This window comes from Vanellus vanellus, assembly GCF_965231255.1.
Source record: "Vanellus vanellus genome assembly, chromosome: 7".
Classification (NCBI taxonomy): Eukaryota; Metazoa; Chordata; class Aves; order Charadriiformes; family Charadriidae; genus Vanellus; species Vanellus vanellus.
Window position 1 is genome coordinate 23,636,509 of NC_138912.1, and position 13,764 is coordinate 23,650,272.

General features: G+C 41.7%; 1 protein-coding gene across 1 annotated transcript in view; it reads right to left on the minus strand.

Moving 5' to 3' along the window:
* Positions 1-213: 213 nt before the first annotated feature.
* Positions 214-13,764, minus strand: part of USP54 (ubiquitin specific peptidase 54) — a gene marked incomplete at its 5' end in the record, with an annotated part of 53,896 nt that continues 40,345 nt past the window's right edge. Inside the window, 7 exons of the mRNA XM_082486360.1 lie at positions 214-2,367; positions 3,057-3,243; positions 4,782-4,922; positions 5,996-6,114; positions 8,498-9,954; positions 12,182-12,374; positions 13,529-13,648. Of these exons, the coding sequence (XP_082342486.1) occupies positions 1,709-2,367; positions 3,057-3,243; positions 4,782-4,922; positions 5,996-6,114; positions 8,498-9,954; positions 12,182-12,374; positions 13,529-13,648 (2,876 nt within the window). The 3' untranslated portion in view covers positions 214-1,708. The remainder of the gene's footprint in view (positions 2,368-3,056; positions 3,244-4,781; positions 4,923-5,995; positions 6,115-8,497; positions 9,955-12,181; positions 12,375-13,528; positions 13,649-13,764) is intronic.

Consider the following 13,764-nt stretch of genomic DNA (forward strand, 5'->3'; position numbering starts at 1 on the left):
ATCGACAAAATCGTTATGTGAAAATGTCAAAAGTCAGTAGGGCTTTTTTGGAATGGGCAGGTGGAAGAAGCGAGTGCTTTGTTCTGGTAATCACAGCTAGTGGGGGCAGTTAAGTACAAAGAAGCATGCAACGTAATCCCAAATGTAAAAAATTTAGAATGATGTAGTTATACAAGATTGTGACAATAACAGACACAATAGCAATTATTTAGAAACAAGAAACTGAGAAATTACATTTATTAAAATGAATGAGACTCCATCTCAGACTAAACAGCAAAACCTGATGAAATTCCATCAGGCACTGAGGTGCAAACCACGAAATTAAAACGAAGACGCTCACCTAGAGCAACAGCGAGAGCAGATTAGCACGGAGTACCACGCACTAGAGGGCAGCCTCGACCTTCCGCTGCCTGCTTGGGCTACAAACACCCCAGCTGCAGTCCTACTCTCCATATAAGCATGTAACAGAACCCTCCACATTTTTAAGCAATTTGTAACCACCACACCTGAAAGCATTTGCAAGAGGAGGAATGCAACTCTTATTAAAATCACACTTCTCACTTCACCAGTCATTTCTAATGACTGTTTTGTGTAAGAGTCCTCTCTGCATACACCATCATCTTGCACAAATTCTCTAGTTTTCCTTCCAACAAAGTCTCAAAATACTTTTCAAAGGACACTGCTAATTACTGTCCATTATGAGGGGAAAGTTAAGCAGAGAGTAGTGCTGAAACACATGAAATGCAGGGACAAAATTAGACACATCCTCCAATCTAACTAACTATATGTATTTATTACATAAACTTTGTTAATGAACGAGAATAAACAATTTACTCATGTTTGTTAGCGCATAAGACAATAAATCGGCAGTTTCAGGCCAACTGATGAGTAAAGCCAAATAGCAAAGAAAGCTCATACACAGACAGGTAAATAGAACTATTTTCATAGATTTATTTGAAAAATACTTACAAAAGCAAGTATGTTTGACACTAAAATAGTTAAACTTATTCTGTGTTTACATTGGTGTAATTAAGCGTGCAGCATTAACAGTCTTTTCTGTTTGAAGCATTGTTAGTTTGCCTTAAGGAAGTGGGGAAAATTCTGGTTTACGAATGAACAATGTCTCCCTGCCACTTCCTCAGCAGCAACTACAGCTGCGATCTCTGCCCAAGATCTCAGCACACTGAAAATTGGGTTTGCTTTACTAACTGCCAGCCTGCCAAGTGCAGATTTACTGGAACCTGGAAGGTGGGTCAGTTTTTTTTTCCCCTACGAAGGAACAGGAGAGAAGGAGAGGAAAACAAAAGGATTGTTTTTTTACGTGAAGAATTTACCAAAGCTACATTTCATGAAAAACAGTCCTTAAAAATGTCCTTTTGTTAGCGGCCATCTTCCTTCAAAACACGCGCATACTTCTGAACTTACCCGTAAACCAATGCCCCTGAAGCTTACCATTCCTATAGCACTTTTTTGCTAGGAGAGGCCAGGACTAGAATAGCTAAGATTCCCCATCCAGACAGCAGTTCAGTAGTGTCAGAAATGAAATACAGTGCAATTAGTTTCCACATACTGTATAGCTACATTTTAAGACAAAACTGGCACAGATACTGATTGAAAGAGTTTCCTGTTTCCATGTAATCCATGCTCTGGCAACAGCTGTAGTCTGTTCGCAGAGCAGTTTAATAGGGCACATGGAGTGGACGGGATCTCACCAGCCATTATTTTGCATGGTGCCAGTAGCTGCTGCTGCTCGAGCCAGCATACTTCTGTGTGCCTCTGAAGCAGAAGAAAACATCCCATCCATCACATGCATTGGCAGCATTCGCCTTCTGCCAGGCTGAGGGGTGTAGCTGTTCTGTCGCCAGTCTTCTTCTGGCGGCATATCAACTCTCCTTGGACCCGGGGCCTTAACACAAGAAGGGGGCACAGGACAACCTTGAGAGGCACCGGGATCCCAAGAAGGCTCATGTGGTATCCTTAAAGTGCTGCAGTCTGTGCTGGCTGGTGGCCTGCAACCAATGGTGTAGGATTCACGCATTTGATGTTGTGAAGGCAGCTGGGGGAAGCCTTCCTGTAAACTCTTGCCTGGCTGTCCAGCACGTTTGCCCGTGAGCATCGTTCGTTTATCTGGTAACGTGGCTGTGTGCCTGGCAGGGTAGCTTGTGTTCAGCCAATGGCCAGAGACACTTGATGCTCCACCTCCTAAATGCAGATTAACAAGAGGCTTTTGCCCCTGGGAGAGGGTGCCTTTGGGTGCACAAGGGAGACTCCCGTAGCTCAGTGCCACACCTGGGTAGTCTTCACCTTGGAAAGCTTCACCCCTGTCAGGCACAACCAAAAGTTTCTGGATGATGTTCTTCTGATCTCCTGGGGGGGGGGAAGAAAAAGGTTTGCTTAGTTATATTTTTTGGTTCATCGTTTCAGAACTTCCAGCTGTGGCCAACAAGTGACAGAAGAAAAACAAAATCCCCAATACAGCCAGTTACTGGTTGACATGCAATTCACTTTCCTCACTGCATTTCCTCCTTATCCTACCACAGCTGCTGTCACAGACTTCAGATTTCTTTAATAACCCTTGTGTCATCAAGGAAGAGACCAACAAAGTATTTCAAGGCTGGCAGATCAAACTGGTTTTGATGGCTGTCACAGGGAAAATAATTCTCATCCAGGAATTAGTTATTTCTGTTGGCACAATTACATGTGTGCTTCGCTGGAATGAGTAGCTTGTGGAAGTACTCATACATGACAACAAGGTGGTGGGTCTTACTGCTACTCTTACACTACAGAAAATACCTTACAAAAAAGTGGATATGATTTTATATAAAATCATTATAATGCTTCCATAAAGATTATTCCCTTTTTTTATGTTCACTTAGCACAGAATTGCAGAACAACTCAAAAGGGCAGAGAAGAACAAAGAGAATGTGATTCATCCTTCCAGATTTCTGGAAGAATTCAGGCAGATGGTGAAACATCATTATGAAAGACAAGACCTGAAGAGTTGTATTTCAGCGACATTTCTGATCACGAAGGAGGATGAAAAGTCCTGTGATTACCTGACGGTTTACGTGCCTTGCCCACCATGCTGGGCATCAGTACATCATGGGGTAGGTGCTGCACCTGGTTTGGGTTGTGCTGGGGATCAAAGGGAAACACAGGAGGATCATGGGGGAAAGGAAGGGAAGTGGAGCTGGAAGAACGGTGGCTGGTGTCCACTGGTATTTTCCTCGTATTTGGTGCTTCCTTTTATAAAATGAGAAAGGAGAAGAAAAGAACATAAAATGATGAGTAAACACAGAGTTGGGTTGAATCAAGCAAAGATGGTGTTGATCTGAGGAAAGGGATGAGTCACCGGAACAAAAACATGCATCTGTACGTGAAAAAGAAATACAAATAAAAACTGCATCAGTCCAGTAAGGCCCTTTCTGCAGTGGTGGGCTACTTAGGAGGATCATTTGGCTGGAAATATACCAAGGAGGAAAAGCCAAAACAAACACAAACCACCCGTGGAGGTGTGTCACAAACTGAATCCACAGAACGATGGCAGCCCAGTCAGCATTGGAACCACCATGCTACACAAGCCACGAAATAAAGAAAAGTATTGCTGATCCTTCCTTCCTATTTTCTAGCAGGCTTTACTGAAAGCTCCGATTCCAGACTACGAACAGATTCACCTGTTGCAGCTGAAGTATTTACCAGTGCTGTACCATTTCCCTCTATTAGGAGGTACCTACCCCAAAGCACGGATGGCTGAATGGCACGATAACAAACCATCACAGACTTGAGCCCAGTGACTAACTTAAAGAGTGGTGACAGACAGCCATCCTGTCAGCTGCTTCTGTTGTGGGGATAAAAACCTTCAGCAGACAGGGGGGTCTTGGACAGCTAGCTAGAGGTTTTTAATTGCTTCTGCCAGCACCTCCAGGTATGGTTAAAGCCCTCAACTGAAGCACGCCGAAGAGCAAATATTCAGAAGTTGACATATTCTTAGCTTATGGTACACAGCAGAAAGACAGAATCAGACCAATCAGTCTAAATAACTGATTTTGCAACTGACGCTTCTACACTTATTATGCAGTTTGGTTTCAAATCAAAACTTAAGCACGGGTTGCAAAAAATTCAGTCCAAGCCAAACCTTTACATTATATCTGGCTATGTTGCTAAACACAAACAACAACATGTTACTTTTTCCCCCCCCTCACTGGCAGCTTTAACTTGCTCCTAAAACTACTTAACAGAGATAACAAAGGGGGGCGGGGTGGTGGTGGAAATCAATCTCCATATTTTTAGGTACTTCCTGTATGTAACTGGCTGCATCTTATGTACCAAGACTTGAATTGTCTCCCCTTTGTGCTTACTTTTACTCTGTAAAAATGCTACTTGCTGGATATACCCACAAGAGAGCAGAAAACTTCACACAGTTAGTCGTGTCTTTTTAAAATTATAGGTGAAGCTTTCTTGAAAATACTCTAAGTCAACTGAAGAAAACGTTTATACTGCATGTCTTTGTATACTGACTAGTAATATTAGCTCACATGATTACCAGCTGCAGCAGGTACTACTCTGCAATGACTCCTGAAGAAGATGGCTTTGTTACTTTTAAATAAAAACTCATTCTTGTTCCAAAAGGAGAACAAAAATTCACAAAGACAAGCTTTCATCGTGGCTTATTATTCAGTTGTCTGCTGCCTTGTTTGTTAACTACTAAATGCAGACTGAGAAAACAGCAACCCTACGCACAGACAATGGCTCTTTGGAAAGCTGCACATCATTCTACTTACAAAACTGTGAGAAGAGACCAAAGTCTCTTCTCTGTTTGAGATGACTGTTCCACTGAGACTGCGAGCAATGCGACGGAAATTCTCTGCACTGTACATTTCCTCCTCTCCTGGTTCCCTGCTATGTTCTCTGGTATACGTGACCTGCAGACAACATCACACATTTCAGAAAAGGCTCTCCATAATATCAACTTGGGATAATAATTATAGGAAAGAGATCAATACAAATCAAACACACTATATTTCAATGCAAGTCCATGACCTTTTATTTTTTTAAATCCTTCATTCAGGTACTACCTTGGAAACTTAAAGCAAATGGGTCTGTTTGGATCTGGTGATTAAAAATATTACTCCTTATAGTCTTTGTTTAGTAAATACACACTCATTGATTTGTCTAAGTGAGATTCATTCTTTTATAAATATCTAAAGCCAGGACAAGAAGTCTCTACTGGGATGAGTCTACCTAAAGGACTGACTGCTGCTACAGGCATCGCTGCCCCTGTAGAGATAATCATGGCTGCAGCTGACAGCCATCCTATGATAAAGTACTACAGTCTTCTCATAACCGAAAATGTTAGCAAGTAGAATGTTTATTCCTTCTTTCTTTTCCTCTGTTCTATATAAGCAAGACCATTTAGGCTCCCTTTAATAAGTATGGAAGTACTATAGGAAATGTCATTTCCCCTTGACAATACTTCTATGTTTTCATGTACAGGGACTGAAATGTAAATGCCAGTTATTTAAACAGCTTTTCCCCAGAAAAAAAAAAGAAAAAGCATCTTCTCCCACCCTGAGGTGATCAACTACCAACTGTAGCAAATACCAAATTATCCCCTACTTTCAAGATATGTAGTGACACAATTGAAAATAAAAAAGTCTGTGTTCCTGCAAGTGATAACATCAAAAAGCAGTTACAAGTTGCGATGCAAGGCAGTTCTTGTCAGTATGTTCAAAGAGATGAGATCTTGAAGTTTCCAGGGATATGTTCCTCAGAGTCAGAGCTTAGATAATTTGATTGCATGCAAGCTGCATGTAGTCACTCATTTTCTTAGCTAATTAATCCTGAGCTTGACTGCACTTAAAATTCTCTCTGACGCTAGTGCCAATGACCCCAGTACCTTTTCCATAATATATTCTACTTCTCCCATTGTAAATTCTTTCACTTGCAGAGGCCAAGCTCTTCCCCCTCTAGCACATCTTAAGTAAAAACTAGTCACCTTGGAGACAGAAGAGACAGCGGATCCACACAGACTGCGCTCGATCTCTGCTGTTGGGGTTTTCGAGAGACCCATGCCAGCTGTAGCATGCAGCTTCTTCACATTCAGGTTCGCAGAGACTGGGAAGGAAAACACTGTCATTAAATTCCACGTTTGATTGCACGTAATGGCACATTTCTGACTATCTTAGGTCTGACTCCAGCAAAGACAGACAGACTATACACACAGAACAAGAAGTCATCAGAGATCCTTTGAACGTTGAAACATAAGCTAACTCCCAACATTTCAAGGGGACGCAGTCTATCGGTGTACTCAAGCCTGCTTCACTTGCCCTTTTGCAGGCTTCTGGGGAACGGTTAATTGAACTATTTAAGATTTAAATGATTTAACTACACACCAGTACTTGTTTGATACAGAGGTGAGACCGTTTAGGGGGCCTAAAGGGATAGAAAAGCAGCTACCAGGAGCAACTTACCTAAAGTTACTTCGGATAAACAGGACTCATTAAGTTCCCCACACGTTCACCTGCTTGTTCCCACTCACTGCTAGTTTGTCAGCCATTTGTTGTGCTGGTTAAATAGTTAAGTGTTATTTTTAACTAGGATTGCTACAATTACTTCCCTTCAGCGTGATCCCCAAACAGTTATAATCCTAACATTTCTCACAAAATAGACAGGCAGATCAATGGCCTAATAGAAATGGTCACAGGGAATCTCTCTATAAATGAAGAAGAGTGATGTGCTGATAACAACGCATTTTCTGCATTGAGGTGGCATTTGGAGGATAAAGTCTTTGCTTTAATCTCTGTTGTAAAGCTCCAGTAATGAAACAGAGGCATTTTCACTATGAGTGTGAATGCAAAGGTCTGACAAAACTAGTTGATATGGGGCAGAAAGCTTAAACTAAGCTAAATATTTGAAAAAGAATACATAATCCAAGTTAAAACTGAGAAAGAGCTGTCCTAGACCCACTCAGGTGATTTTCATCAAGTTCATCACAGTAGATTCACTGGTTCAAACTTTTTGTTTTTATACAGAATTTACAGAACTTAGGAAGAAACATCTGAAAGTCACAGCAAACCAGAAGTAAAGATCTCAAACACAAACTTCACTTTGTAAGAATATCCATATCTCACATCCCTCAAATGTAGCGGGAAAATAGGCAAGAAAAGTGTCAGCATAAGAAACAGGGCATTTGATGACAGAACTCTGGAGGTCCAGCTAACACTAACTAGGCTTTATCCTGTTAGATTTCCAGAAAGAGCTTCCAAAATCCGTATGCTAAGTAGGAACACATAAGACCTTCTGATTCAAGCCCATGCAAGAGAGTATCTGCAAGGTTGAGGCCAGATCTTATCTAACTGAAAGAAAACCAGAAGGACAACAAATGGGAAATGGCCACCTTTGGATGTGTCACCTGGTCTGCCTGTGGACTGCAAGACAAGAGAGTTTCATAGGAAACGAGCTGTTGAATAAAAAACTGTTCAAGAGTTTACTGCAGTATTTACTCTGGTCGCAGCCAGGCTTGATTTGTCAGGAACAACAGAGGCTTCACCTCCATGGCTGCAGGGCAGGGGAAAACCTGTCTTGTGTATGTAGTGCAATATATATCTCACACACACACACACACACACATATATATATCTATCTCACTTTGGTAACCATCAAGTTTCAGTCTGCTTCATATTTAACCAGAAAATTCACAGCTCTAATGCTATGACATGGATTACAAAGACATTTGCTCCACTTGTGCTAAGCAGAAAATCAAGGTTGCCCTATCTCAGGCAGGAGATTAGATCAGCTTAAGCGGAGCCAGACTGCTGTCATCAGACTCTAATTGAATGTCTCCAGCAACAGCTGGATGATCTCACCAACAGCAACAGAATCTGTTCATTTTCTTTTGGCACCAACTAATCCACAAGGTCTCAAGGATCTTCATGCAGATCATGTACCGCCAGGGCTGCTTTCACAAGTAATTTTCCACAATTTAAAGCAGGCAGTCCTTAGCAAAACACAAGTTCAACTCTTACAGATCTGGAAACACTTTTAAAAGTTATTCCTCTCAACCAGGTACAGACTAAATTCTCAAATACAATACAATCAGTTAAAATTCACAAATATGGAGAACATCAACTTCAGGCATAGAAACAGTTTAATAAATTCCAGAGGTGATGTAGGACTTTCAAACAGCAAAACTCAACAGCCTGATCTAAACCGCTAGCTCCCTACTTGAAAACAGGATCCCTTATTTCTATGTTACTCTTAACAGATGTTGCTCTCCGTTTGCCAAGACCAACAGCTACTGTGCAGCCTCCCCAGGCAGTGCTATCACACTGCTTCTCTACCTGTATAGTTAGAATGTTTTCAGAGTCCACAACCTGAATCTTTCTGCACCTGTGCACAAATTCATGCCCATTTAACTAAATCGACTAGAAAACATACCTTCGCCTATATTGGAGTACACAGGCAGGTCAACCAAGAAAAATTGCTGCATCATTCTTACCTGATTGGTCAAATGGATACCTAGCACTGTCCTGTCTTCCCAAGAAAGGCCTAGTGGCCTGAGATGCCTGCAGACTAGTCTGATAGAGGGATTCCAGTTCTGAGAGCTCCTGTTCTGTGTCTTGATTCCACTGTGGATGCAGATGTACTGGGATCCTGCTCAAGTCATCTCCAACTGCTCTCTGATCAGAAAGGGGTGGACTCCTCCCAGGTACAGGAAGCCATTCAGTATTCTTATTAGCCTTCTGAGAACTGTAATACCTAGTAACGTTATCCACCCAACGGTCCACAGGCATAGAGGCAACCATGCTACTAGTAGCTCCATCATCCACCTGTTTCATTCCTCCATCATGACAGTGCCTTTCCAGGTAGGGTGCAGGGTCTGCTATATTCTGTCCACCTCTTCTACACAGCTCTTCACTGTGAGAACAAATACTCTTAGAAGCAACATGTTGGGCACCAAAACCCTCCAAAGAAACTACCCTGTCCCTAATATCCACAGTTGAGTGTATTTTTTCAGAAGACTGGTTTTTGTTCTCTTGGTTTTGGTGGATTAGCTGTCTGTAACCAGAGGATGAAGGGTTGATGAAAGATTTTTGTGTTAACTTTGGAGACTTCTCATCCTGACACACTGCAGCAATCCAGCCTTTTTCATGAGTACCTTTACTCTGGGAGACTGCATGCATTTTCTGAAATTGCTCTGCCAAGGAGCGAACATGTCCCTTTGTACTAAAAGCCTCAGATTTGCAACCTTCTGCTGTGCCATATTCATCCTGTGAGGGTAATAAAATCTCATGGCTGTTTGTTCTGGAGTACTTATTTGTTTTCTGCAAAGGATCCAAGGAGCACTGCCGTGTAGGGGATGAAGTTGCAGGGGTCATTGCATGATAGACCCCTAAATGATCAATGCTGGGCCGCACTGGAGAGCTTGCAAGTTTGGAACAAGGACTGTGCTGGCTGTCCTTCTCAGGAGATGCTGCTTGTGGTGGATGTGGACAGGGAAACAGTGTAGGCAAGGACCCAGAGTTTACTGTGTTAGCCTTGGATTTGTACTGAGGTGTGAGAACAGGCGTTATGTTATGAACCTCTTCTAACTTGCTGTTACTACAGCATTCCCTATAGTCTTTTGGCCCTGTGGCTGTGGTGTCAGCAAATTCCACACTATGGTGGGCATCATTCTCAGTTCTTGCAGACCTCTCTGCCAACCCTTGCCTATAGGGAAAAGAGGGAACTTGGTCATGAAAATCAGCTGAAGCAGACTGGAAGTTTGGAGAGATCTTGTTGGATGGATTGCTTTCAGAAGGGGGCAAGGAGGAAGACTCTGGATATAATGATGAGTGCAATTCATGGCAGGAAGCAGGTGGGTGGAAGAAAGAACTGGACCCAAATTCCACTTCTTTGTTGGGTTCCAGTGGTACCTCCTGGCTCAGCAGTACTTGGAGCGGGCCAGTCTGTTCACTAAAACACACAGAAGGGTAAATGATTAGCAGTAGTCATTGCTTATGCTTACCCCAGGGTATAGAACTTGTACTAGGTGACATATACCTCAACACACTTTTCTTCACTAACTGTATTCTGATGAAGACTTTGCATTAATTCAGTAGATACATACACGTTGGTCCTTTGCTTCCAACCTTGATTTCCTCCTATAACTGATCTACTGAATCCATTTCATATTTTTAAGAGTGTTTTGCTATAGTTCTGCTCTATACAGAGTATGCTTGTACAGCATCTAGGCTCAGCAGACTAAGTGTGTGGATAGGGATAACTGTAAGACTAGTAAAAATAGCATTTATATAAAATAAAACAACTGTTTCCAACATTAACACCTTAGATATTTTTGAAAATACTTTGGACACATTCATGATCTGAACCTGAGCTGACAGTATTTCCATAAGGTCCACTTTCTCCAGGCAACTTAATGACTTGACAAATGGAAGGAACAGGTTGAAACTTCTCTTGTATCATCTTTGTATTCTGATCTTTGAGATATTTTCCAACACAGTAAATAAAGTTAAAGCTTAATACATAAATATTATTTTATAATGTATTTTAGCTATACTTCTAAAAAAAATTTGTAATCTTTTATGTACCAATGCAAGACAATTACATCCTTGGGTCATACATGTCCTTGGCATTTTTCTGCATTTAGTTAGAATTTTAACATGCAGACAGAAAAAACAGTACCAAGTCCATAGGCCTGTGAGAAAACGATAGGCTACAAACAGCTCCAACAGAGAACTTAAGGAAACTGTAACATCATTGCTTTATTCCATCCTTGAGATGCATAGGATGAAAGTTATTAGGAAGACATAGTTGATATGTGTAGCAGAATGACCTTGCCTGTGAAAAATCGCAAACTTTGCACTGTCTACAATGTTATTTATATCAAAGCAAGAATACAAAAATTTGGCTATGAATAGATTCTTTTTACCGGCTGCAATATTAACATTTGGTTGGATATAACTTTTTGCAAGAGTAATGTTCTTTTCGCAGAGGAGCAGTGAGCAAGTTCAACATTAACAAAATTAGTTTTAGAAAGTTCCTTTCTTTCATTTTCTTAGAATCTGCCAAAATGCATAATTGGGGCTCTGCATTTCTCCTGTAAAAGAGGATATAATGGACCCCTGATTGACAAAAAGATCAGCCCTCATTACATATAATTCAGCTACTGCAGGAAAAGAAAAGAACATTATGAACTATAGCCTGGTAGGTGTGCAAATTAGCTGAGTTTTAGTATATAGCTGTATGTGGCATTTTAAAAAAAGGAAAAGAAAAAGGATTCTCATCTGAGATTTCAGCTAAGCTTCTGGTAATACAGCACGTAAGAAACGGGAGGGGAAAGAAAAGTAACAGTTCAAGAAACAGCCTAGAAATTGGATAGGGATGGTCTAGTGCTAGGAGGGAATGGCATGGGAAGAAAGAAGGATTAAGCTGCATGCTAAAGAGGGTAGGAAGAAAGGATCAGTTACAGCAGAGGGTTAATTATGCTACAGTTAAAGTCAGTATGGAAGAAAGAATCATGAAGAGACACTGAAGAGGCTGCTAAGCCAGGCTACAAGATGCTGGGAAGCACAGAAAGAAAATGAATGATACAGCGTCAGGGAGAGTAGTCAAGGTGACAGGATCAGGATCTGGATCTGGATCCAAGAGTTGTACCAGTGCACCACAAGAGAAGTGGACTAGAAAGAAAAGATCAGTGTACTTGACACTTTCCAAACTACAGACCGCTAACACACTGGTTGCTGTTCCCAACATAAAAGCAATTATAGCAAAATTTTTACTGTAGTAAACTCTTTTACTGAGTCCTGAAACTGCTCCTGATTATAAACAGTTGCATGTTTCATCCTAACACACATTCCCATTTTAGCCAGGTTATTGTCTATTGCATTCTTTCCCTCGGTACATAAAACAATGATGCTGCCAGGCACTGACTGCTACAATTCTCTGTCACAGATCACATTTTGAACACGTGCACATTGAACTATTCTACAAAGACATGGGGAGGGGAAGGGAGTACTTGACCATCTTATAATAGGATTTAACCTCAAGAAGAAAGAAATAGGGAGTAACACTGTAGGATTTGGACTATCCAGGGGAATATATATAGTTTGCTACTTCTTTCCAGACTGCGCTGCTCATAGATGCAGCTCAGATCTGGGTCTAGGTGATATACTTGGACTACCTTGTAGACTGGGCCACGGTGCCGCCCTGTGGTGGGTGGCAGGTTGGCGGCGGCTGCGGCTGCGATGGCTGTTGGTGCTGCATGCGATCCTGGAGGCTCCGGGCTTTTCGGATACTGATTTGCAGCTTCTTATCGACTAGGGCTCTGCTGTGAGTGCTAGCGCTGGCATCATGCATGGCAAGTCTTAGTTTAGCTAAAATGCAAAAGAAAACATAGCAGAAAACAAACAGAAAAAAGGAATAAAATTGAAAAAAAAAAATGCAGCAAGAACATAAAACATGGACCATGCAAATACTGCCACAAAAGAGTTCACAAGGATGCTATTGTTTCCATTAATGCACATTCAGCTTAGCCAGGTGTCCAAACACGTTAATTGAAACTAAACCAAAATAAAGTAAAAAAAAAAAAAGACGATCCATGTTTTAGCCCAACTTCTCATCCCCTTCATACAGGCTCTTTCCAACCCTACCATATTGATGCTTCATTCTTTCATCTACCCTTCTCCCGTACCCTTCACACCTGGGACTCCCTTTATGTGCGGGAATACCCAGTTGGGATTTGAGATTCAGCATCTGCCTTGCTGGAATGGAAGCTTATTAGCTTCACAACAGCTGCATGCTGTGCCCCTTATTCTGCAGTCCCTAAGAGCCAATTTCTAAATGCAAATGCACAGGAGCTACCCACTCTGTCTGCAGCCATTCTATACAGACAGAGGGGAGCATGGGGTGAGACAGCCAGCCAGTCATAATGGAAAAAGACTGAAAATAAAATGAAATCACATAGCACACATTCTCAAAGGTCACAATGCATTTAAGCACTTCAATGTCCTAATGCTTTTTAATTCATGAAAATCAGGTACAGCATAGCTCATTTCTGTTAATCCAGAGGACTCAGGAGCGGGCTACCATTTTCTTCCTATGCTACACCCTCCACGAGGAGCTTAATGCCCTTTGCAATTTGGCCTGAGGATGGGCAAAAATTGTTAATTGAAGACCAAGTGGCAGGGGGAGTTACCTCCTAGGTGCTTGCTGAAACGCACCATTTAGCAGCGAAAACGGCATATCAGCACCCCAGTGCTGTTACTGCTATAGTGCTGGAGAGAACAACAAAAATGGATGGAAACGTGAAAAAAAAAAAAAACAGAGATGAAGAGGAATAGGACTAAAACCCCCAAAAGGGAATGCTTGTAAAAAGGAAAGATTCTATCTCCCTGCACACTCCTAAGGACCAGCTGGATCCCCATATTACTACCTGACCATTTAACATGATTCAATGTTTCACACTTTTTACTATTATATTAGTACATTGTCAAAAAGCGCAATAGCTCAGGCAGTTAGAGTTACTTACATATAGCTTCGTTACAGAGAGCCAAAGCTGCAGCACAATCCCCCTTCTGCTCCTGATTCAGCGACTCTTCAAAGATTGAGTCTGCCTCCTGCATCGACTTCTCAAAGCCATCACTCCTCCCTGCAATGGGCAGCACCCTTCATTTTGGTTTCATTCATTGCAGAACTCTCACTTACCCTCATCCCATTCGTGACTGCCAAATTCTTCCACATATGGAGTCTCGCAGAGGCTGCACA